Raw genomic sequence first — 26,546 nt, 5'->3', positions numbered from 1 at the left:
TACTTTTAAATGAAGTCATTTATTAAACCAATCTGTTTATAGGAGGTATATATATATATTTTATCATTAAGACAACTTTAATGAAATGACTATCTACAAAAATGACTTTGATTGTTTTATTTTCATGTCACCATACATGAACAGATGAATTTTATGTCTTATGAAAACATTTTACTCAGTATCAAAAATGTACATATTTTAATAACCATTTCTATGGTCTGAAGGGAATTTTATATTTAATTTCAAAAAATAAGTGTCATTTTATTGCCATACATGTTACAGCATAAGCTTAATTCATCTTATACATAACAGAAGTGTTGTGTAGGGATACAGGCAATTTTACATGTTGTCACATACCTTCATGTTTGAGACACAGAAGTGGGGTATTTGCATTTTTCTTTTTTTTATGCAAAGGCTGAAAGATGTACTGATGTGAGCACAAAGCAACGTTTTTTAAGAACAAAACCAGTTTGAATGGCACAAGAGTTAGCATTTTTTATAAATTAACAACCAGAGTTCTTGATTATGGAAACAGATACGTGAGATTCCAGTCCTTTCCTTAGGGTTTTGCTCTCTGGAAGAACACCTGTTAAAATGTATTATTTAAAAAAAAAAAAGAGGGAAATATGAATTTAAGACACGGAATGGTGTAAGATAGTTTGTCAAAGCTTACTTTCTTCTTTAACATAATGAACCAAGAGTTTCAAGGATGTGTCTTGTGCTATTTGATTAAATTTACACCTACCAAAATGAAGTCTTCTTACACATTGACTTTAATTACAGTACATTTGTTTTTGTTCTTTCAACTAATAAGCAACAAAGCCACAGCAATACTGAGCTAATGAAGAAAATGGCAGGGTGCAAAGCATATGTGTAGTTCTACTGATGTAGGGCTTTTGTTGTTACCACTCCTTCTTTCCACGCAACTGTTTGTACAACTTGGAGATTAGCTAAAAACTTATCAGTTAAGTCTGATGTTTGAGCATTCTATATTTCAGTTTTACTTCAGGTCACCACCTTGATTGAATTAGGTGTCAATGTTCAAATGGAATTAAAAGAGATTTAAGAAACAAAATCTTTACCTTTAAGTAATTCTTAAAAACTTTAGCATCAGGTTGCTGAAGTGCTTGACAGAATTCCTGTAAGGAAGAAAAACTAAATGAAGCACTAGAGAACCTGAGATACATATATAATGTATGCTTTGTATAGTTTTTATTTTCCTTCATGTACAACCCAAGAAAAGCATAGGAAAAAATGAAGAAAAAAAAAAAAAGCACATTCTGGGGTGAGAAAAGCTGCATTTTCAAATCTAGGCATCAAGTTCACTTCTAAGTGAACAAACAGAAGCAAGACTACCTAGGAGGAGAGCAGTCAAGGAGCTTTTAAACTTTTCACTTTTCTTCTAAATTTTGGTTTCTTTGAGATGAACAAACCTAAGTAGCATTACACATACACAGAGTGACTCCAGGTTACAATACAGCATTTCTGTCACTTTCAAAAAACATTATAAACTTAGACTAGAAAACAGCACTGGCGCAAACAACAGATAGTATTTGATGCCTATATATATTTAATGCCATCTGAAAGTTCTACAGTTCAGGAGACATTTGTAATCATTAGAAAACTTAAAAAAGCAAGCCCAATTACTATTGTCTCCAAACTAATTGCAATTAAAGTTTTAAATTGTCAGAATAGAGCTAACGATCTCTTCATGGCAATGGTTACCACATGGTTAGTAATGATAAAACGTTGACACAGTGGTCAAGTGTAAAACTTCACTTCTCAGAGCCCTTTTACACTGTCAGCTACTTCAAAAGAAACAAAAAACCCCACCTGTTTTGATATTGTATGTTATTTTACATACAGCAGAGGTAGTGCTGTGGCTTAGCAATGAATATGACCTTTATCTTCACTGTTTTTATAGATTAAACATTCTTCATCTTTTACTTTTAAGTTGTTACAAGTATTTGTAGGGGAACTGTTGGATCATGGCCTGAACCTCTGATTGACCACTTGAGTCAGCCGTGAGAACACCGGTGCAGGCAATTCAGCTGTGTGACCAGAAGGGGTGGAGCCTGGCTGCACTTCTCCTAGACCCCATTTAAGGGCTGACTGCCACTGAGCATGGATCTCTCTGGAGATTACTCCTTGTGAGCCTACAATGCTGGTAAATACTTTCTATTTATCTCTGCTTATCTTTCCCAACATGATAATCTTACTAGCCTAACTTCTCTGTATACTTACTGATCATCCAATACTTTACAACATCACTATAGTTATTGATCTTACAGTATTCTAATACTCTGATATTTCTGGTAGTCAAGTAAAAATTAATTGCACTGCATATAAAGAAGACTTACTTGGATACACTCTTTCTTACAAGATACTCCTGCAGTAACTTCACTCTTTAAGCTAAATTAATTCTATTTCAATATGCAATATTGGAACAACTTGTACTGGGGGACAGTAAAACAGTTTTGTCAACATGCATTTTGTTCCCATTTAAAATTTCTGTGTTTTAAGTTTTCCAAACATTCATTTGGGAATTCCTACCTGAATTATCTCAGGAGCTACTTGCAAAGAAGGCAGATAATCTTGCTGAAGATACTGAATGCACTCAGGACCCTAAAGAGAAGCAGCACACAATTTTGTTGAAGTGGTTTTGTACTGTTTTATGGCAAGTCATAGCCCTGTACTGTATGGTACTCAAGAGTTTTAAAACAGATCTATACTTCTCAAATGTTTGTTTAGATATCTCTTCAACTCACATTTGAGAGAAATTATCCAGAAGGTTAAAGGTTGCAGTAACACAAACATAGAAACTACTTGGTTTTCCATTAAAACTGAAATATGCTGTAGTGCTTTAGGCAGTAGCCAATGAAAAATTCTTTTTTTTTTTTTTTCATAAATGTTTCTTAATCTAGTCTCCAAAAACCGGAAAAATAACCTTACTTCTTTTCAAAAGGCCTCTCTCATACATCTTTAATTGCTCTTTCATGTTAGCTGAAGTAGTACATTTAAAAAGGAGACCAAAGCTAATTGATCAGCTAAAGACAGAAATGGTAAAGTTTCTCCCTTAATTAAAGAGTCAATATTTTGCAGTGAATTATTAGTGACTTAGCAACTTAATTCTGTTCCTAACAAAGCACTATAGCCATCCTGTTAAAATACAGAAAAGCAGAACAGTTAATGAATCTTAGAAAACATCTGATTTCTAGAAACAGATAAAAGCATTAGAAGGAAACCTGCAAGAGTTACTCCCTGCAAAGTATTATGAAGCTTACCCTTTTGAGATGAATTGTCTTTAATGTCACTGCACACTCTGATAAAGCCTGTAATGTAATGCATAATATTAAGTTGTTCAGTTAGTAGAGTGGTTAAGTATTTCCATCCAAAGATTCTAAAATAACTCCCAAAACAAGGGTTAGTTCATGCAATTGTTCCTTCCTTTCTCCTCATCCCATTTTAAGTCAGCCTCAACATTTCCCTTCAATTTTTTGTTCCCCTCTTACCAAAGAAGCAGATCAGCATCAAATTCTCAAACCTGCAATTCTATAGCTTGATTTTGAGCATAGGTGACCTACAGAATATAGCTCTATAACATCTAAGAACAAGCTATTCAGGTACCCCATTAAAAAATCGTAAGATATCTTCTTTCTAAGAGGAGACAACCTTTAATACCAAGGGACCGTTTCACTTTTCCTTTTTTCTATTGAACCTGCCACATGGCAATGCTAGGAAGAACAACAAAAAGCCCAATGGTGATACATACCAATACTGTCTGGGCATCTGCTAAGTCAAATGTTTGCTTCAAAGGTGCTAAGAAACATGCAGGGACAATGTGCTTGTAGACAAAGTCTGCAAAACCTACTGGTCCATCTTTCCCTCCTGAAAAGAGAAATAACATTGCATGTTCTACCTGTGCTTCAGAATTAGTAGCAGCTGTGAGGGAACAATGGAAAGACAGTCTTACCCCAAAGTTCCACCAACTTAGAAAGAATAATAAAACAAGTCTTCTGTGCAATAGGGTCTGGGTAATCCACTGCTCCTTGGATGACAGTGAACAGCACACGCTCCACATTCTCTGCACCTTAAGCACATTAAAGTGAACTTGTCATTCAAACAACACAAGAGTTTCTGTAATCTTGCACTACTGTTGATAAGAGTTAGTTAAAAACTCAGCAGCACTCAAGTAGCACACTTCCAATACCTTACAATATATTTATATCACACTTCACAAAAGCATCACAGAAGCTTGCTTATTTTTGATTTCTTTAAACTTTCTTGGCCTACTACAACTACCAAGATGCCTCTTTTAAGAAACATCTTACTACTTCTTAACATCATCCTTTCCTTTTCCACACGTAATAGTGCATTTTGGGATGTGGAGAGTAAGTCTAAGTTCTATCTTCCACCCGAGTCACCCTGAAAATTTTCAAATCCCTGGCCATATTTGTAGAATACAGGCTAAGAGAATTATTCAGTAAAAAAACCCACAAAACTAGACTTTTGACTTTTCATTCCTTTTATAAAAAGTGCTGATTTGTATTTGGGAAAGCCTGGTAAATGTAGTAAGTTGCATGATGCATTTTAGCACAGTTATTAAGATAAGGTGAAAGTAAAAAAAAAAAAAGTCACAGAAGTCACTGATGTTTATCTTAAAAAATGAGCAACACAGAATGAAAACTGGGAGCTGAAAATGGCTTTGCCCAGCAGTTTAAATACAGGCACCTATTTTTAAATGCTTTTGTACTTCAAAATATATGATCTCTGATTCATCAGTCAAATACGTGCATGAGGCACAGTCAAGAGAAAGAATACATCTACTGTATCTGGATTTCACATACCCAAATTCTTCCTTGAACAGGTAAGTGTAGTACAGTGTTTCAATTAAAGAATCACGGAATAGTTTGGGTTGCAAGGAATCTTAAAGCTCATCCAATTCCAATGCCTGATGTGGGTAGAGCTGCCACCCACCAGCTCAGGCTGCCCAGGGCCCCATCCCACCTGGCTTTGAACACCTCCAGGGACGGGGCATCCTCAGCTTCCCTTGGCAGCTGTGCCAGTGCCTCACCACTCTCTGAATAAAAAAATTCCTCCTAATATCTAATCTAAATCTCCCTTCTTTTAGTTTAAAACCATTCCACCTTGTCCTATCACTATTAGCCCATCTAAGTTTTTTTAGAACGAACTAACATTAACAATTAATATTGCATGGCAGGAATTAGGTTAATGATTTTAGCAGAGAAAGCTTAAATGAGAGCAACTATGGTGACATCCTTTGAGAAACTGAACTACTCACCTTGATTAGCTATGACTTCACTCATTCCACTGCCAGTTACTGTCTGCAGAAAAGCAAAGTAACTCCTCCGTAACATTTGTTTTTCTAAAGCAGCAGACTGGTCGTTGTCTTCTGCTGGAAGAAGCAACACCTCAAAAATAGCATGAAGTAGTGGCATAAACATCTGTTGCAGAAAAGGTGAAACCTGTGTCTGTGGAGATTAGAAGAAGCTGTGAGCTCAAGCAGTTACAGAAAATGAATACTTATAACGAATGCAGTTTTATGAAGATGAATGAAGCCGTGGAGTTTTAATTTCCAATTCCTACCTTTCAAGATAAGCCCAATGAAGCTAGATGATTTATTTCAACATGTTGTAATAAAACAGTACAGTGCCATAAAAAGTTAAGCATTCCACTTGAACAAGTTATCAAGTCTTGTTCCTGCATATTTTGTTTAGGTTTTCTTTACTCGACACTCCTTTTAACTGTTGTGAATTGCTTGTAGTGTAACTTGTGAGAAGGACTACAGTAACAGAAATCTTCCTCCCTCATCTCTCAAATACTTCATTTTTTTTCAAAAATTCCTTGCCCCCCCCACTGCATTCCAAAGATCCACACACCAGTTTGATACAGTCATATTATGGTTCTATTTAACTGCTCACAAAACACATTTCTCCTGCCCATAAGTAATTTAAATTTTGCATTCTGCAGAAAAATTTACTTAAACCTATTTGTAGGGCTTTTTGGCCTTCTCATACAGCAATGACTTCCTATATCACAAGAGCTCCTCCAAAAGTAATGCCTCCTATTTTATTATGTTGGCTTACAATGCTGGAGTCCGATGTTGATGGTATGGCAGTAGAGGTTGAACCTTCCCACCAGTATCCCACTGCATCTTGTTGCCAAGTGGCAGATAGCAACAGAGGGGCAGTCAAACAGAACTGTGTCTGACATGGAAGTACTTATGGAGCAAAGGCGTGTCACTGATTTCTCCATGTGGAAAAAATGGCATCCACTGAAATTCACTGACACTTGTTGAACATTTATGGAGACCAAGCAATGGATATGAGGATAGACTCATCCCAGACTTTTTTCAGTGGTGCATGGCAATAGGACGAGGGGAAATGGCCACAAACTGAAGCCTAGGAAATTCTGCACAAATGCACATAAAACCTTCTTCACAGTGAGGGTGACAGAGCACTGGAACAGGCTGCACGGGCAGGTTGTGGATTCTCCTTATCTGGAGACATTCAAGACCTGCCTGGACACCTACTTGTGTAGCCTGGTCTAGGGAGCCTGCTTTGGCAGGGAGGTTGGACTAGATGATCTCTAGAGATCCCTTTCAGCCCTACAACTCTGTGATTCTGTGACACTGAGGTAGTGAGTGGTGTTTCAACAGTGGCGACACAACATGAAAAAGAAGCCACATTCTGGATGGCCATGCAGATTTTGATAAGTGCAGCACACAGGCTCTTCACTGGCAAAAATGCACAGCTAAGGGTGGTGACTATGTCGAAGAACAGCATTTTGTAGCTGAGAATTTGCTTTATCAAATAAGCTAGCGTGCACTTTGTATCTGGAGTAGTTTCCATGGAATAAGTAGGAGGCATTACTTTCAGAGCAACCTACATGTTTGTGACAGTATTGTTGTGGAAATGCTAAGAAACGAACCACCGTTAATAGGTTAGTTATTTAATGTATTTTATTGACTTCACATTCAAAATCTTTGAAATTAGGACTGGGTAACTCTTAAAGGCAGCATTTCAACCTTTGCTTGATCCTTGTGTCCCTCTTTTAAAACCTCAGTATTTTCCATCTTTTCCATCTTATTATTTTGAATAATAAGACATGATGCTTCAGTATATATTTTAGTACAGCACTCCAATAAGATCTTGTAAATTGTAAAACTTAATATTTTTGTGCTTCAAGTAACATTTCATTTCCAAATATTAAATTTGAAAGTTTAGAAATAACTAAATTCTGAGATTGATCAAGGAAAAACACTCTTTTCAGTACTGAGTCCAGCAACGCACTCCTGTGGTTGAAGACTTGTTTACTAGTAATACCATACCTTAAATTTAGCTGTTATTTGGTTTATAAGAGGAATGAATTCTTGAAGATCTTTTGCTTCACAATCTTTGAGCATGTGTTCGGAGGCAGAAGGTATGAATGGAAGAACTTCTTCCTCTAGGCAAATAATCATACGGTGAAGGAAAGTGCGAACGCCACTTCTCAGGACTTCCTTTTGTAATGGACAGCTGAGAGCTGGCAAAAATGTCTGTAAGCAGTCCAGATATACCTCAGAGCAGCCACACTGTTTTACAGTTTGCTTATTGCTGAAAGCCTTGCTGGTTCGGCTGTAAAAGCAATGCACCAAGTTTTATATAAGCTCGGGATAATGGAGAAGCAATAACACTGAGAACAACGTACATATGCAGCCCAGACACTTAACTAGAACATTATATTTTGTGAAGTGGGAGCCAAACAACAGAAATTGCAATTATCCATTCAGTAGTAGTTATGCTTTGACAGCTTTTAGAGAATTAAATTCTAACATACCACAAACATCATAGGATCAGAACAGCCCCAGACAATTTGTAGAGGAAGTTTGTATTACACACTATTCTCTTCATCTACATCCTTATCATTCTTTTTTTTTCTTTTAAAGGGACATTCAAGTTCTATAACTGCTGGGATTTTCTAGGTCAATAAATCACAGATGGATACTCAGCCTCTCCTCCCAGTAAACTCTTCAATTTAAATTCTTTAAAATAAATCCCATTTTACTCCAATCAGAAACACACATACAGACACTGCACAGTACCTACCTTGCAAACCCAACAGCATGATTGAGGCAGTCAGCCAGTGCCATCTGTCTGTCCTCATCTTGTGCCATCATCAGTTTTTCTAATAATACCTTGAACTTTTCCATCAGTGGAGTCAACAAATTCCTCATTAGAGCTTGTTTTCTTTCTGCAGAGTATTCGCTGTTAACTATTAATACTCCAGCTGTTTCATAAATGAAAAGTTGATCATCACTGCTTAACAGAGCTTGGTAACCATTCTCCTAAAATGGAACATAACAGGTATAATTCACTAAGTATCCTCTATCAAAGTCATCTTCTGATAAAAAAGTTGAAATTATTACTTTTTCTTTAATCATGCATTTCTTTTATCTTTCTAATACAGTTACAAATACTTTTATTCTTTTCCTGCCCAAGTAGCATTACTAAGTAGATGGTAAAATGTTGTTGAAGGAGCAAGTATTTTTATACAATTCAAAAAGCCTTCTATACATCTCTCTTTACACACAGAAATCCAAATAAGCAAAGTTATTAAAAGTTAGGCACAAACACAAGCAGGTGATCTCACTCTTTAAAAATAAAATAAAATAAAATAAAAATCAAGACAATTATTTGTGTTTAAATGTTTGTGTACTACTCACTATTCGGACACACTGATGAATAAGCACAAGAATTATTTATTACAAAAAAATTGCTGTTAATACTCACAGGAGGAGAGAGTTCCAGTAGATCTTGTATCCTATTCAGAACATCTTCAATAAAGGGATTCATTTGCTTACTGAAGTAAAATACAAGAACAAAACACTATGTAGAAGTGGGTTGGGCTTTTTTTTTTCCTTGTTTTGGCAAAATTGCTGGCATTTTCCTTAAGTTGTATATCTTGACATTAAACTACCTGCCCGGTAAAGAACATCCCTTCAAGTATCAGAACACTGTTGTAGACAAGTCTGAGTTATGCATATGGTGCTTGCAGTGGGTAAAATAGATACATGGCAGAGTGAAAAATACACACTTCTCTGCCTAATTATTTTAAAAAAATGCATAAATAGCATCACTTTTCTGAGTATTTTCATTAAGAATTAAGAAATATGATCCTTCTGAAATCTGCACCACCTTAGAGGTTCTCCTGCCTCTACATTCAAACATGCCTGTTAAATGAGACCAGCAAGACGGGACTATTTGAAAGGCTGTAAGAGCCTGAGTAAACTCCATCAATATAAATTTTGTGAATACTCAGAATTTGGTTAGACACAGGAAGTTAACACTTGGGAGTCTTCAAATCCACTCACTATCAACTGTGCTTACTGAGGAAAAGCAATGCAGATACTTATACAGTCGATCAATTCTAACATCTTGTCAAAATAAGTTAAGAATATGCATTCAAGTTCATTATTCTATGGTGAACTTTTCCCCTACTACCCTTGATATTAAAGAGCAGGACAACTCTGTACTAACGTTAGTCTGTTTCACAGCAGTCCGCTTAAAACCCCTGCCTGTTTCAAACATGCACTGAGTTTACTGCACGTATGTTTTTTGCACCATATGAATACATCTGTACATCTTTTACTCACTTAAGAGACTTGACAAATCTGGAGAAAAGGTAAGCTGTTCGACTTCGTACTTTTGGACTTGAATGGCGAAGACCACGGTGATCTAAAAATGCCATCTGCAATTAGAAAGCATTTCAGTCTAAACAAGGAGAGAAAGCTAATCATCCAACAATATAAGATAGCCAATTTCTTTAGTGACCTTTAGAAAATAAGTTCTTAAATCTAAACAACATATCTAGACCTATCTAATTGAATATGTGAATGAGATGAAACTTACTAGAACAGTTGGAATGTGCTGAGGTTCAACAGCAAAGAATTTTTCATATCTAACCACTGTTTCAAAGAATTCCAGGGTCACTGATGTATGTTGATAGGCACTAACACCAGAAGTCACCAGCTACAAAAAAAAAGCATTAGCAAGTTAGCACTTTAGCCATTTATAACACCAAACTACAAAGCATTTGAAATGCTGGTAATTAATATAAGCCATTTGCATTGAAATGATTCAGTCAATGTTAGCATTTTCAAATAGTTCCCAAGTAACACCTGCTTACCGTTCTCATCATGTCTTGCAAAGCTGTAGCTTTTGTAACATCACCAGAGAAGTGAGCACCATGAGATACAGGAAGAGCCTCAGCCAACATATACAACAGCCTTATTGCAACTTCTACTTCCATAAATCGTGTAGTTTGCCAGTTCCTAAAAATGAGAAGATCCTCTTAGTCACTATGGATTGTGAAATAATCACAGACGTACCATGTTAGTATTTTCTTGTGAGCATTCAGATGTATAGCACAAATGAGCAGAACTCAGCAAAGAAAATAAATGCTGTATTTCAGGATGCTTTTGTAGATCTTATCCAAAGATGTACCGTCTCTCCTTCAGAGTGCCACCAATCTTCTTTCACCAATTTCAACTTGAAAGCTACAGATTTCTCCAAATGCTTATTTAGGCACTGTCATGGTTTTATGTTTTTTTTTTTTGGTTTTCAGTATTCTGCATCAAAACATCATGTAGTGCACTGGGCATTAAAGTGTTAATGCTCCAATTCCAGGTACCTATCCCTGTACATTACAGAAGTCACGGGATCTGGCCCTTCTGGGTTAGGCAGTCTCTTACTGCCTGGCATTGGGTGCTGGAGGCTGCTTTCCTGGCCGTTCCAAGCTTTTCAGGTTTGACTTGGTCTCAGGAACTCTCTCTCCTCTCTGATTTATTGTGTTATCTTGCATTCCGATATCATAGTAAAATAAGTTTTCCTCCATAGATTGTTGCTGCTGCTTTTTTCTCCCTTCCTTCCTTCCCATTTCTGTGGGGCCTGGGCGGGGGGGGGGGAGACCAGGGGCGTACCGTCACAGGCATAGATTGAACTAGTTAACTCCGTGACAGGCACAAAACTATCTACTTTGATGTGTTGACAAGTCATTCAGTATCACTTAAAAAGAGGGCACAAGAAAAAGCAAGGCACAAGGAAGGCACAGACAATACTAGATTTCAGCCATTCTCTTAGTCAGGCACCTACTTTATTTACATGGTTTTCAGGATTGGTCCAGTTCTTTTTGTAAGAAGAAAAAAAAAAAATCTTCACTGTTGTTTCTTTTCTGTATTTTTTTTTTTGTGGTTTTTTTGTGGTGTTTTTTTTTTTTTTTTTTTTTTTTTTTCCTGCTAGCAATAGTACATGAAATAACTTCCCACGTGTCATTAACATTTCCTGATGGTGTAAAGCAGCCATTCGGACAAGCGCATGTCAAGAAGGCAAGTGAAAAAGATGAAGAAACACCACCAGAAGTAAAAAACACAAAGAAACAAAAACTTGCTAATAATGAAGTTACAAAAAGAAAGCTGCTTCTTTCTAAGTAAGTGGGTAAGATTTTTATCACGAAGCTATACAAAGTCACACTACCAAAGTTGTTACCAGCTTATTTTATCAGTAGGCTTTGCTGTGGTACTTCACACTTACTGTTAGTGCAAAGCCTGACAGAAAGAAAGGCAAGAAAGCTATGGGTATTTATGTAAACAAGCTTAAAAAAATAATTTAAAAAACTTACTGAAGTGTAGTGTTAAAAACTCTGCGGACAGATGCCAACAGTAACTCTGGTGAGACCTGAGCAAGTCTATCCAGCAACAGCTTCAACTGTTTTCTGTACTCCACAAACATTGCTTCATCTTCACCCTGCAAAACACTCGCATCAGCGAAGCACATTTTCACCCTTAAATATATCCAGAACCACTTTAGACAGCTGCATCCCAAACAAAAATGTGTATATGTAAGAACCATACCTCATGTTTGGAAAATTTAGTAATACCCTCGCAACATAGCAGCTAGCTCCCTTACTGTCTGGTTGTGATACACTGGGATGCACCACATTCAATCCAGAAACACATGAAAAACACAATTTTTTTCCCAAACTGAAAACTAACCATAAACACAAAAGTGTGGCTTCAAAAGTAGTGTCTCCTATTCTATCTGTTAGCTCAGGATGTCAGAGATGGATGTTGGTGCTATGGCAGCAGAGGTTGAATCTTCCCACCAGTATCCCATTATGTTGTCATGTGACAGATGGCAGCAGAGGGGCACTCTGACATAATGGCATCTGACATGGAAGTGCTCAGGAAGCAAAGGTGTGTCAGTGAATTCCTCCTCTATGCATAAAAAATGGCATCCATGGGCATTCATTGATGCTTGCTGAACGTTTATGGAAACCAAAACGTGGATGTGAGAACAGTGAGGCAGTGGGTAATGTGGTTCCTGGTCAGACAGGAAGATTTGGATGAGTGTGGCATGCAGGCTTTTGTTCATTGCTGGCAAATATGCACAGCTAATGGTGGTGACTATGTTTAAAAATAGCTTTGTAGCTGAGAATTTGCTTCATCAAATAGCATTATTCTGCTCTCTGTATCTGTTGTAGCTTCCATAGAAATAAATAGGAGGCTTCACTTTCAGAGTGAACTATGTACAAGAAAGAAAATGCTCTTAGAAAAGCATTTTTGACCCAGTTCTTTAAAATAGACTCATTCCTCATGAAGATGTCCCTCAGCATCTAGCTGATTTTTAAATTAATCTGACAGAAACATTTAACATGTACTACATCTAGTCCAAGTTCACCTCTAAGATCACAGCTCTCTGAATAGCCCAGAGCAGAACTGCCTAACACATTCAGCCATTACTGCTGGCTAGAAGAGATGCAAGGGGAAGAAAGAAATCAAAGACTTTTAGCTTATTTTTTGCAGAAATTTGACCTCTTCCATCTAAAATAGGTTGAGCACTATTTCTTAAAGTGTTTCTCAAATGGTTTTGCATGACAGCAGAAACGTGCAAACTCACTCTGAATAAGCCAGCTCAACAGCTATGCTTAGCTAACAGCACAGTCATATTTGTCCAGGAACAGCTCTGCACAAAAGCAGACAGAGTTATTCTGTTAACCAAACTGCTTGAATATCCTCTTACCACGTTGCTTTGTCCTATGAAGACATGCTCTTAGGTTTAAATAAAACAAAAGTTTTCCCCACAGGAAATATTTGTCTACAGACCTTAGCTTCCTATATTCAAACCCTTAGCCTAAGAAAGGTATGAATTTTTAGGATGTGAGAAAGTTTTCCGACGTGCAATTCAAGTTGCATTTGTCTGTTTATTCATACAGTACCTCATTTTCAAAATTATATTCTTCATCGTATGTCAACTTCTTCATAACAGCCAACATGATTGCCTAAGATAAACAGAACTCTAAGTGTAAAAGCAGACAAGCAATAAGAAGCAACAGTCAAAATCCTACAGAACAGGAAACATTATGGCAAATGTTAAAATATTTGTAAACATTTACATCCCATTCGAATTACTGTTTTCAGAAATTCTGAATTCACAGTGCATACTGAAACAGATAGATTCTATCCAAATGATACACATGCAGTTTCAGACACACAGTATAAATGACTTCGAGCCCTCCGTCTAGCAGCATTATTTGGCTTTACTTCCTGCTTCTAACCTGTGCAGTTCAGTTCACACTAAAAAAGAGCAATTAGAGACGACTGATCTCTGCTAGGCAGAGGAAGCTGAACAGCTCTCTGAGATTACATTTCAAAGAGGTAGGTCAGCTTAGCCTTAAAACTTTTTCTCTGGTAGCTCAGCACCTTCAAAATTGGTCGTGGGCTTTGGGTTTGTTTTTTCTTTTTTCCCAGGTTAGCAAGCTATGCTGGGTCAGCAAAAAGATGCTTCCAAACATTTTTCGTTTTGTGAATTGAATGAAAGAAGAAAGGTTGGTACGACTGTTTCTCAGTCTAACAAAACCCCTCAAGATGTGTTCAGTGAAGTTGAGAAATAATTACAACAGGAAGTTCAGTAGAAAAGCAAATTCAACATAATCATAGATTTCTAGATAGAAACACGTTCAGATTTTAAGTGTGTTAAATGTGCTGCAGCAGTAAATTGATTTGAACACAAGATACAAAGTTTTCCATTTCTAAAACTGGATGCACATATTTTAATGCTTAATGCATAAAATTAAGCTTATATACTTCAGCTTAATGCATCGCTTCATATAATACTTAGCACATAGCTGCTCATCTTAAGTGCAGATGTTACATCTGAGCAGCAGCTTCTTCTGTAAGTTTTACTCACAAGGGTTTATTTTATGACAACCCTTCCCATATTCCTCCCAATTCTTGGAATGAGGGAAGGTTTTAATACAGATAAAAAATTTCAGGAGAAAACGTCCTCTGTGTTGGTTAAAGAACATTTCATCAAGAAGTTGTCAAGGAGCACAGCAAGACAGACTTACAGCACTGAGGTTGCTTGGGAAGACCAAGCACTTAAATCGCTTTCACCTTCATATACAATTCAACATAGGTTACATAGTTTACTATTTAATTTTAATTACTGTCTCATGGACATCCTAAAGCATATAAATTATATACAATTTGCTACAACAAAATGAAAAGTTCTGATAAAATGTCAATAAGAATCCTTAGTAAAAAAAAGCTAATACTTACCTCTACATTGGCTTTTTGTTGGTCTGAAAGTGCAGAAAGCTATAAAAAAAAAATTCAAGTGTTATTTCTTGCATAGTAACCTCTTTCCTACTAATAGCAAAATACAGGTTTGCTTTTAACAACCATATGAAGCAGGCCTCTTTTCCACTTACAAGGATTTAACTCAGTTGCTACAGATTTCTAAACAAAACTCTCTGAAAAGTACACCCACAGTCTGTGACAATACTGAACGCTAATTAGTCAAAAGACTATTTTGCAAGGCAGCTTACATAAAGCATTAGCTTCATACATTCCCACAAAATCAAAGCAAATAATATATATTAAAAAAATGTTAAACTGAAGTCAGGCATACTTACCTGTTTCAAGATGTGAAGGTAGTCATAACAAAAGCCAATGATATTAGATGAGATGTCATCATCTTCATGAATTAGCAGTTGCAACATTAGGGACACTTTTGCTTCAATGGCTTGCAGAGCATCTTGAGCACTCTTCATATCACCACTTTTTATCAATTTAGTCCAACTAGCTATTAATGCTTGCCCCATCCCATTGACCAGCTTAGAAAATCTGGCCAGAAAATCCACATCATCTTCCTGTAAGAATCATAGAATCACCAAGGTTGGAAAAGACCCACAGGATCACCCAGTCCAACCATCTAGAATGATACCTGATTAAAAATACTAGCAGAACTCAGGTCTACGTGGCATGAACTTAAGGATTATGCATTCTCCATTATGCAACAGCAGCTTGTTCCATGCCCCATCTCTTCATATTTGCCCTTCATGCAACAACTTTAAAAAATAGGCAGCTGCACCTCACTTCAGAAATACTGATAGCAAGCAACAGGCAGTACTGCCTGTAAAAGTGAGTGACCATTCAATATTTATGGCTTCCATTTGCAGAAATACATTGATTAGAATGGAGGGAGACTGCTAGACCAGTCATCTAAAACAAATGGTTTGCTCCCTGTCAGAATTATACTAAAGCAAAGGAATAACAAGGCTCTTAAGAGACCGAAGCAAGATTTTTAGAGAAATAACTCCTGAGTTGATGATTACACATTTTTGGCCTTCCAGTAGGAACATACATTTGATGAAGACTTCACAATAAAGAGATAACTGCCTTGCAATCCAAGAACCACAGCTTCATCAGGACTAGGTTCCTCTTTCTTCACAGCACATAGCGAACAGCTCTTCCTTAAGCACTGCTACTGCACAGGGAACATACGTTTAGTTGGTTGGTCCATTTTTCCAGTTCCCAGATCAGCATTTCAAGACTTGTGTTTGCTGGTGCAGGCAGGTATAACAATGTACATGACCTTAAGAAAGCAGGTCTCCTGTCTCACCCTGAAATACTCTGTCCTGGCTACATTCTTAAAATACTTTGTCTACAATACCTGTTGCAGAGTAATTCCTGAAGAAGGATACAAAGGAACAAAACATAGGAACAGCATAAATGGTATGCAAAACACACCTTATGAAATAACCAGTGATTTAAATGAATAAAGAATATTAGTAACCACCTGTTAATTTCAGTATGAGGAAAGTGCAAGCATTTAACTGTGACGAAGAAGAACAGCTGATTCTCCCTACATCTGTGCACTTACTTTCACAGTTTTCTGTGATCTGCTTGTTTAAGAACTGTTTGAAACCCATGACTCGTTGCTACTGTAAAATCAATTTACAAACCTGATCAATACTGAAGAGGCCAGCAGACTGTAACACTTGACATAAAGATTCAACCAATTTTGTTTTATCAATTGGGTCCATTCCCTTATTTACAATTTCAAACAAACAGTCACAGGCTTCTTCCCGGAGAACTTCCACAGACATGTGACCTAGCAGCATATTTATAAACCTTTGGGAAAAAAGAGAAATTTATACTTAGTAGTATAAATTTATACTTAGCATATCTGCAGTAGCATCATACAAAAGCTTTGTACTATTCATATGCAAAATTAAAAATGTCTTATAAAAATGAAATCATTATAGTCTGTTGTACTGATTAAATCCAGTATTTGATATATTTTAAGGAGAACACAGCAAATGGTACAGTGTCTGTTTTGGTCATTATATCAGCTTGCTTGCAAATTCTATTACTCCATTAAAACAAAAAACTCAATTATTTATATATAATTAAAGTCTCTGTTCTAAGAAAAGTTTTCACATGGTTTCATAGAAATATAGGCAGCATACTAACAGGTTCTGTTGTTTCTTCTGTCCCACCTAAACGTTCCATCAAAAAACCATACCTTTCATTGGCTATCAGGCTCAAATCGATCCAGGATACATAAGCTCCAACAACTTCAAGGCACTGGCACGTCAACTCCGAGTTACTGTACTGATAGTTTTGTAAGATTTGGTACCACGATTCCACCAAACTTGGAATGCACTGCTCCCTCATGGTATCTTTTAATAAAGTATTCCTACGAGCCTCCTATCAGCACAATGAAAACAATAAATCAATACTGTCATTCACTAATAGCATTTTTTCAGGCTAGTAGCATTCTCATATCCACTACCAGAACTTACTTGTTCGACCAAGATGAACAATTCAAATCAAAAACCCAGAAAAAGCACCTTCATTTTTCTTGCAGAAAAGAAAAAAAAATACGATAGCTTTTCCTTCTTTTTTTCTACCATGATGCCCAGACACTGAAGAAAGGCAGGCAAGGAAGAAAAAAAGTTCTCTATATAATTAAATGGATTTTTGACGTTAGGACTCCTTCAAACATGCACTAGAAGATATTACCATTGTGAAATGAGTCAATCTAACACGAAGTCAGCTAACTCAGCCCATTAGTTTTTGTTTGCTAGCTATTCAAGCAAAAAAAAAAAAGCATTAACTTGTAAGAATGAAAGCATAAAAAGCATTAAACAACACAAAGCTTTTGGATCTAAATCCCCTAATGACTCCGAGGCAGAGATGCCATAGGGAAAAAACAAACAAACAAACAAACAAAATCTCTCTGCAAATCTTGTACTGTGATTGAAGTAGAGAATTTTTTGGAACTTCAAAACAAATATTAGTGTGAAATAATAACTTGCCTCTGATGTATGAACAACATCCCGGTCTACCAGCTCAGCATCGACAGCCATCAGGATCCTGAGGTACATATCTACGCCTCGTGGATTAAGGTCAACTACTGATAGAATATCAAAAAAAAACTTGGGCCATTTGGTGAGATATTCAGTAACAAAAAGCAGTGCAAAGACTTGTGCTGCTTTGTTGCGAATGAAAGTCTTCTCAGGCTGGGGATTCAGCATCTGGTAGAAACAAGATATTATATTTGTTCATTCTTAAGTAGAGAAAAATCATACATGCTCATTGATCTCTTCAGAGTGATGTGCAGTACCTCTCTTCTGCCTTACTGCTGAGACTAATAAAAAGCTTTACCTTTCTAATGATTTTGAAAAAGCTCAATTGTAACAAAGCAGGGAAAACATTCTTTCTGGGTCTTAAGTCCTAAATCTTTCATTCAAGGCAAAAATATTAACTGCGCTATTAAAAAACTAAAATAAGATTTCTTAATTTGTGGTTTGAAGTAAATAAGAACTTCTGGGAAAAAAAGCTATGGTTCTCACGTAGCTGGTTTTACCTAAGTTAGATGCTAGTAAGAATGGTATGAAGTTCTTCTAGGTCTCATTTCTTTAGGGAAAAATGGAAGCTGTTACTATCAATCATTCTCCCTCCCTCCCTTCTCTTTTACATAAATTCCTTTGAAATGGGACACCAAGGAAAAATTAAAAAAAAAAAAAACAAAAAACTAATGTAATCCACTTCACAATGATCTGTTCTTTTTCATGTTGCAATATCTTCTATTGATTTTCAAGTTTCTACAAACAAAGCAAGTATCTTAGTAGCCAGTACAGGATAGGAATAATAACTAGATAGTGGCAGGAAGAGACAAAGATTTGCACCAGTTTGCTTGAAGGTTCTACATATTGCAAACTCTTGGGTCCAACTGTTACTACAAGTTTGGCTACAGTAACTACCTCTGCAAGAAAGAGTAGCCAATGCACTACCATAATGTTACCAGAGGGGTTATTTCAAAAGTCTTTTCCATTCGTTCCCAAATGTCTGCTGGTACTCCAAATAAGATGGATTTAGGCCAGGAGGGTTTTAAAAACAAATTACCATTCCTATTCTAGACAGTCAACAACATCAGGAATCTAGATTATATTTCACCACAGGAAAACTGTTAATGCTTCTTACTTCATACACAACTGATTAAACCACAACCATTATCTGATGTAAGAGTTTTCTATTTAGAATTAATTTCAAGCACAGACTTTCTCATAACAAACATTTGAAAGGATTTCTAATAATGATTAGCACATTAGAAGTTTTTCACCATCAGATAATGCGTATCTTCAGGAAACCATCTTTAAACTCAAATGACAGATTAAACATTTAGCCTGCACTCAGCGCATTATGTCAGCCTGCAGTGCAAAACTGCTGTAAATACATTTACCTGGGCTTGCAGCCATGTTATGAGCGTTTCCCTAATTAACTGCTGCTGGACTTCAGTGAGCTCAGAGTATCTGAAACAAAGCATAAGGAGATCAAAATATCACTGCTTCTTAACAAGAGCATTTACGTTCAGTAAAGAAAAAACACATTTAATAGCAACATTGCATATTAACGTCAATGAAAAATTCCAAGGAAAAGGAATTTACAAAGCTGTTTGCATGATAAAACTCTGAAGGGAAAAAAAAGAAAAAAAAAGAAAAAAAAAAAAAAGATTTATTAATTAATTACATTTCCAGGCATTGAAGCCTCTCCTAAGCAGCCTGAAGTTCTGTGGGAAGGTTGCCCTGCTTTAAGGACAGGATCTTAAGACCACATTTGACCATAAACCATGGGGCAAAGGATGGACATTTGTATATGCTGAAACCTGAGTTCTACACTCCTTGAAGATCTCAAGGAAGTTTCACTGATTTGACCCTGCAGTGCATTTACTATCAAACATATGTCAAAACAAGAAAAACAAAACAAACAAGGAACTCCACTTTACATGGTACATACACAAGTCTTGCCAGAATTCTGTGTTATCACCAGCTCAACTCTAATACTGCCCACACATATTCCATCTGAGGACTAGAAAAGTTGAGAAGAAACTTCCTGCAATTACTTCTCCAAGGTGCATAGTCATGGTATGGCCCCAACAACTGCTGAGTGGGATTTCAATGTTCCTGTTACTTTATAAATAAGTAGAAGAAAAAAAGCAATTCCACTGAAAACAGAGAAAAAATGAGAGGCAGGAGAACAGAGAATTTACTGCAAGAAGCAAACAGAAAAAATGGAACATGGACATAAAGGAGAACAGTGATGTAAAACTAAGCAAGATCTCAAATAGCTCAGCCTCGGATTTTTGGTCCAATACTCAATTGTGAACCACAGCTGCAAAATACAGCTTATTCCCACCTACAGCCTGACTCAAACATTCAGTGCACTGCAACCAGTCGTAACGATATCCCAACTGGCAGGCAGACACCTCTGGCGAGATGTTCGAGCTCACACCAAAGGAGTCCAAAGTATATAATATAATATATAAATAGTATATATTTATAATATATAATATTAATATAATATAATATATAAAATACAGTTGCATGCAATGAATCTTCCATTTTAGATTGTTTTTTCCTAAAATTACCATGCTACAGAAACACAACTCAGTGAAAATACTCACTCATCACAACATCTTTGCCATGCTTATTGCAGAAGCAGGGCTTTGTCTAATTCCAGAGTGCTGTACTGAGCAAGGCTGCTATGTGCAGGACAAATTCTTCTCCGAAAATCAGTGGTAGTAGAGCAAGGCTTGAAGGAAAGTGCTAAGTTTCATCCCATACTTAGTGACCAGGTCTATGTTGGGCCAAACAGAACTGTTGGACTAGCTGAGTAAAGTGCACTGCTTAAACACCAGCTACTTCTCTTCCAGGAAAAGCAAAAGGAATAAAATAAAGCCTTGTGAACTCAGTTAAGCCTCATCAACAACACTGAGGTACCAGCTTGGAATAAGGGTTCTGAGAAGTTTTACTCAACAATAGTAGGAGTGACATGCCATTTTATTTGCAAGCAGAATAAAAAGGGAAAAATCAAAATAGATTTACATGGTTGGTATCAAGAAAGAATACTAACTTGAACTTAACTTGATGTTCCAGAACTTGAAAGCAAAAGAACTTGATGTGATCATCACTAGAAAAGAAGAGAAAATTCTATTAGAGGAAGCACTGCAGTACACTTCCCTGTCAAGGAAAAAAAACCTCAAATATTACAACCAGGCAGTGCCTTTGGCAAATCAAGAATTATGGCACACTAGAAAAAAAGGCAAAGGAAAAATGGTGAATACTCGAGCAATTCATCTGATAAAAGTGACAATTAATATTGATATTCCCTCTTATAATATTCTTTTCTAGGCCTGCCAGTTTATTATAGTCTGAGTTTGGTACTAAGCACACAGAACTACAATACCTATTCTACCATGTCTTTCAAAAAAAATCTACAAATTGTGTATCTTGGTAAAATGGTGTTTTTCAAATTTCTCACAGTTTTGTTAATGACTACATACTACGGGTTGGAATCAGGGAAGCTTTGAAAAATCATCTAAGTATTCTCCATAAATCGCCACTGTTATTCCATAGATACACATCCCTGAATTTCCTTCCAGCTTGCACTATTCTACAATACAGCAATAACCTATTATTTGAGATCTGAATACACAACTTGGTGCAAAAATAGTGCTGACTGCACAATCTTTGCATATGGAACAATGGGATGGTTTGCTCAGTAGAACTACTCCTGAGCTTTCTGTATATAAAGTCTACATTACTAATGAAAATAAGCAATGACTCTTATTTACATTACCTGTATATACTCTTAGCTAATGCTTCTGCACAGACTTGCCAAGCATCCTGAGATATCTTCAGCTGCTCAAAGTAGGCCAGCGCCTGTAAACATCCAATTAAGTTTCATGTGATAAAGAACACAGGAAATGGCAATGAAACAAGACCCAAAGCACACAGCAAAACATCTTGTTCACACTTAGACACACCTCTCCTTCAAAAAACATGGTATTTGGAAACTTCCAAGTTTTTGTTTGGCTCCCTCATTAACACAAACCAAGTGTTCCTCCAAATCCAAACACTACAGGTGCTCGTTTCCACTTAACATTTTGTTACTTGAATAGTGAAAAAGTCACAGTCACATAACTGGCAGAGTTGGAAGTGAATTCTGGTGACAGTCCAGTGCAAACTGCCTGCTCAAAGCAGGGTCAGCTATGGGAATTCGTTCAGGGCCTTGTTCGCTTGGGTGTTGATTACAACTTCCAGGGGTGGAAGTTCAAGTCCAAGTTATAAATTCCCTCCACAAATTCTAAAGAGCAAGAGACTTAGACTTCTTCACTGAAACAACCCAGTTCTGTTACACTACTTTGCTCGTATTCTACATTCCAAGCAACATTCAAACACAAATCTCTCACTGACCAGCTGACAATAGTCAGTTTATGAACCCATTACAGAGGCTGCTAAGAAATGTATATTTCAGGCAGATTTTAGATGCCAAAGTTGCTTACCAAATGTTTTAAGACTCTTCTAAAAAGTTACCTTGACATAATTGCTTTCAGATTTTGTGTGATGTGTTATACAAAACTGTAAAATAATTTCTGAAACTCAGATGAGTTTGACAACATCATTTTAAGCCTATAAAGACTTGTATTTCAAGAGGTTTCTCTATCATGACTGTTTACATTCATCAAAATAATTATTCAGAGAGTTGAATTAAGTTCTTAAAACAAGAAATCACTGCAGCCTGCACTAACTTCCTTACAGTGAACAGTTTAATTAGCTAAGGTTTGATACTTAGTAAAGTCAAGTAGTATAATGTCACTTCCTGCATGGGGAGTAAAAAATTACTCACCTTTCACCATGAAGTATTTTAGAAGTATGCAGATTGCATGGTTAAAAGGTCAATAAATCTGTGAGCTTCAAATGTACGGTGACATTTTCTTGACAAAACGTTACAGTTCAGCCATACTCATCTTTTCAAGGACAAGCATCCCCAACAAACAGATTTAACAGGCTGCTTAGCAACGCCAGGATGCATCAAATTACAATTTTAACTTCCTTACACATTTCAGGGCTGTTTTATGAACATCCAAAGAAGATGCTCGTATTCTCACTTCTGAAAGGTTTCACTGAATGTCATCTTATATGTATTTGAATCAATTTGATAAGTAAGCATTTACTCATTAAATAGTTTTAAAACTAGAAATGCCTTCCCAAGTGAGCATCTCTCGTATCATTTAAGTCCCTGCTTATCATGACTTTAAATTACTCTAAGCTTTACCACAATTTAAAAACCTGTGTTTAATTAGAAGGCTTTCAAGGCAGGTAATCCATTCAAAATAACAATAAATGAAGATAAATAAAAAACACAACAGCCTGCCCCCCGCCCCCAAACTGCCACCCAAGGTTTAAAAGGAAATCACGAGCAATTTGGCATTTCCAGGGGCTGATTTCCATCCCACAGGAATCCACTTAAAGTGCTGAACAAGGACTAGAATTGAAAGGACTGAAAAAGCCAGAGCCCAGAGAAACAAATTCTATACAAGTTAACCATAGTTTCACTGGACTGGCAACATGTGTTTCAGCTTCGATACACACTTGCAACATGGCACTCCCTACATACCACCACAAACCCTTCCTGCATAAATCAGGAAAGGAATTACAAGACTTATTCACTGAAGCAGCACCCCAAATTATTAGAGAAATAAACAAGTCAATTACGTACTCTTTGTCTGAAGTCTGCATCAGCATTTGGATTCAGCCCCAGAAGAGCTTGCTCATCCATCTCTATTGCTATACTCTCCGTTTCCTACTCCTGCTAACAGGTTTGCCCACTTCTTCTAGAGTGGAAGCTACGATCATCTGAAAATAGAAAAAGAAGTTTTCTTCACTCTGCACAACAATAAAAATTAAAAGCAGGACAGGAATAACCACAGAATTGTGTGCACCAATCTCAAACACATTGTATGCACTGCACCAAAACATGACCATGCTTCTGATACAGATCTCAGAATCCTACATCTTTTCATCCACTTTCAGTAACAGAAAAATAGTATAATCTATACTGTTCTAAGGAAAGGTTTGAACTCAAATTTCAAGCACACAAAGGACGTTTCAATAAGACGTGACATAAGCACGGACAAGCTACTTAAGTGATAGACAGCAGCTCAGCCACTGCAAAAATAAGCATTTCTGCTCTGAAATACTGTTGAAATGCTTCATAATGCCATTTCCTCTAAGGGAACAAAAGCATTACCAGGCCTTTCTTCTAAAGCAAGCACACATTAGAGAGGTATCAGACATTAGCCACAAAATAAATCATACTGAGCTGTTAACAAAGTGGTCTGTTCCTATTAGTGGATGATAATTTACTAGAGATGATTTCTATTTAGACACATCAGTGTAAAACTAACAAGGAAGCTGGACAAGTGTTCTGAAGATCAGGTGTTTCTACAGGCCATACTGCAATACGCTGGATAAAAAAGTGGATCAAAAAAATCTTTATTAAATGCACGGATGCTGTTAAACAGCAAGAGAATCCAAAAATGCACCAGGACATCAAAGCATGCCCACATGGCAACAGAGTTGCTCAGGCCCTAAGTAAGGCCTTGTTATATAAGTACGTAGGAGGTAGGGGAAAAAAAGCACACAAGAGGAAGAGACGAAACTCAAAGGAACTGCTGTTTCAAACTGCCTGCAGGTAGAATTTCCGATTTCTGAGCATTGCGTGCCTGGTGCATGTGCTGCCATCACCTCCCCCACTGGAAGAAAGGTGGCACAGCGACAGCCGAGGAAGCAAGCCTGAAAAGGACAGCTCAGCAATCAACGCGACATCAGGCAGACATTTCTGTACAATTCATTACAGAAAAAATTGTAACTAAATGCAACACGAAGGGCAGCTTAGTAGGGAAAATCTAAAGAATTCATACAAAACGAAAAAAATGCAAGTCGTGGCAGAAGAGGAACCAGAAAGTCTGGAACAAAGCGAAGAGTTGTGGCAAAACAAGCTCTACGCTCTGCCTGACAACACAGAGCCGCCCTGCTCAGGGTCAGAACCTCCAGGGATTAAAGCTGCTCTCCCCATGTTTCCATCTCTGCACCCTCAGCTTATTTTCCCCATAACTGATATCCAGAGTAGTCAGACAAAAACAAACTCTGAAAAATGCTGTAAGAACACTGTGCTTTCTTGTATGTCTTCTTCCACTTGGGGCCTGGCCCACAGTTACACAAGTAAAACCATCTTAACCAGGCCATTGTTGGTTTATTTTTCCCGCTGATTATCACCAGAATCTCTGTCCCCCAAGTAGCAATATTCTACACACTGGTGACAAGCCTCGCTATTAAAAGTACCGTGGCTCAGAGATATGCTCCCTTCACACGTTCAGCTCACAGCAGAGCCAGCCAGCTCTGTTACCTCTGCACACACGACATGAGCACATTTAACATTTGATCTTCGACCGTATAACCTGTTCTAAGGGTTTCAGCTTGACTCGCCCACTCAGAAGGCCATCACACAAGGAACAAACGCGGTCACGGCTCGGGTGGGGGAGGAGGACGTGTAACAGCATTAATGGTCAAAGGCATGCGGTCCTCAGAGCAGGCAGAGCTGAGCCATAAGCGTGCTGAGAGCACGCACTACAGGTGATGAGCATCAGAACAATTAGCGATTAAAGCCCCTCATTTACACCATTCATTCGGGGTATTTACAAGGCCGTGTCAGCAGGCAGAGCCACGTCCGCGCTGTTTTAATTCGCTGAGCTTTCTGTCCAACCCTACGCGCTCTTTTTGCTGCCTGCTCTGCTTGCCGCAAGCCTCAGGCACTCGTAGGACCCGAAGCCTTTACGCCGGCTTAACGTATGTACGAGCAGCGCCGAATGACGGCCGTTCCCACAACTTCTCCCGTAGCCTAGAAAGTTCTCCGGGCAGCACGGCGCTCCGAGCCGGCCGACAGCTCCTCGCGTCCCAGCTTTTTTCCCCTTCCCCCCACCGACGCCGCGCGGCCCTCCGGCACAGAGGCGCAGCCCCGCAGGTCTGCGGGGTACGGAGCGCTCCCGCAGCCGGACCGGCAAACCGGCAGAGGCCGCCGCCGCCGAGGTGGCAGCCGCCACGGCCTCCGCCCGACAACGGCCGGCGAGCCCCGGCTCCCGCCCGGCCGCCGTTACCTTCCCGGTCACTCTTCCATCGCGGCAGTGCCGGCTCCCGCCCCGCAGCTCCGACGTCGCCACGAGCATAGGGAGCGGGCCGGGCCGCGCAGGCCGCGCCGCCTCGGCTGGCGGCGGGAGGAGCAGAGGGAGGCGGCCCGGGGGAGGTGGCGCGGCCCAAGCGCGTCCGGGAAGCGAAGGGAAGGCGCCCCCGCCCCTTCGCCGCACCGCGGGACTACAGCTCCCACAATACCCTGCGGCACCTTGGGACAGCCCGAGCGACCCGAGCTCCCCGCGGCCCCTGGGAGCTGTAGTCCCGCCCCGCCCCCGTTCCGGAGGGCGAACGACGCGTCGCAGCGCACCCGTGCGTGTTGCTCACAGGGGCCGGGAGCGTGGTTCCGCACCCCCTTCGTTAACGGGTGGAGGCAGCTTGCAGCGTCTGCCTCGCGAGTGCCGTTACCGTGGTTACCCTGTTCTGAGAATAACGTGAGAAAGTGCCCCCGGCCGCCATCCCCCCTTTACAGGACCCGGCGGCACCGACGCGATAGAGACGGGGCCGCACCCTTAGGGGCACCGACGCGCTGCTGAGGGGCGCCCGTCGGCCGGCCGCCTGGATGCGCACCGCCAGGCGGCACGGCCTCCTCCTACGGCCACGCGGACGCCGCCGCCCGGAAACCAGGGCCGACCGTCGCGGGCGGTGATTGACAGCCGCCTCGCCCA

General features: G+C 38.7%; 1 protein-coding gene across 2 annotated transcripts; it reads right to left on the bottom strand.

The window, feature by feature from the left end:
- XPOT (exportin for tRNA) lies at window positions 1-26,505 on the bottom strand. Of its 2 annotated transcripts, none has more exons than XM_048956846.1 (25): window positions 26,389-26,505; window positions 23,411-23,547; window positions 21,488-21,570; window positions 20,762-20,818; window positions 19,092-19,161; window positions 17,665-17,883; window positions 16,869-17,053; window positions 16,306-16,474; window positions 14,974-15,210; window positions 14,618-14,656; window positions 13,276-13,338; window positions 11,680-11,804; window positions 10,189-10,333; window positions 9,912-10,031; window positions 9,656-9,750; window positions 8,793-8,862; window positions 8,109-8,347; window positions 7,352-7,637; window positions 5,303-5,492; window positions 3,974-4,090; window positions 3,773-3,888; window positions 3,285-3,332; window positions 2,554-2,625; window positions 1,083-1,139; window positions 1-586 (listed from the first exon to the last, which is right to left on the bottom strand). In XM_048956846.1, the coding sequence occupies exons 2-25, from the start codon at window positions 23,468-23,470 to the stop codon at window positions 560-562; spliced, it is 2,889 nt and encodes a 962-aa protein (XP_048812803.1). In that variant the 5' UTR covers window positions 23,471-23,547; window positions 26,389-26,505; the 3' UTR covers window positions 1-559. The 2 variants fall into 2 exon arrangements, with proteins under 2 accessions (XP_048812803.1, XP_048812793.1); XM_048956836.1 differs by lacking the exon at window positions 26,389-26,505 and adding an exon at window positions 25,848-26,038.
- Window positions 26,506-26,546: the final 41 nt, after the last annotated feature.

The sequence above is a fragment of the Lagopus muta genome, chromosome 1 (genome assembly GCF_023343835.1).
Source record: "Lagopus muta isolate bLagMut1 chromosome 1, bLagMut1 primary, whole genome shotgun sequence".
Taxonomy (NCBI): Eukaryota; Metazoa; Chordata; class Aves; order Galliformes; family Phasianidae; genus Lagopus; species Lagopus muta.
This window is presented reverse-complemented; position numbering and strand designations above follow the sequence as displayed.

Coding starts and splice junctions, on each gene's coding strand:
- XPOT (XM_048956846.1), bottom strand. CDS start 23,470: ATGGATGAGCAAGCTCTTCTGGGGCTGAATCCAAATGCTGATGCAGAC. Junction 15,211..16,305: donor GCCTCTTCAGTATTGATCAG/GTTTGTAAATTG, acceptor TGATTCTTACAG/GAAGATGATGTGGATTTTCT. Junction 5,493..7,351: donor AAATAACAGCTAAATTTAAG/GTATGGTATTAC, acceptor TAATCTCCACAG/ACACAGGTTTCACCTTTTCT.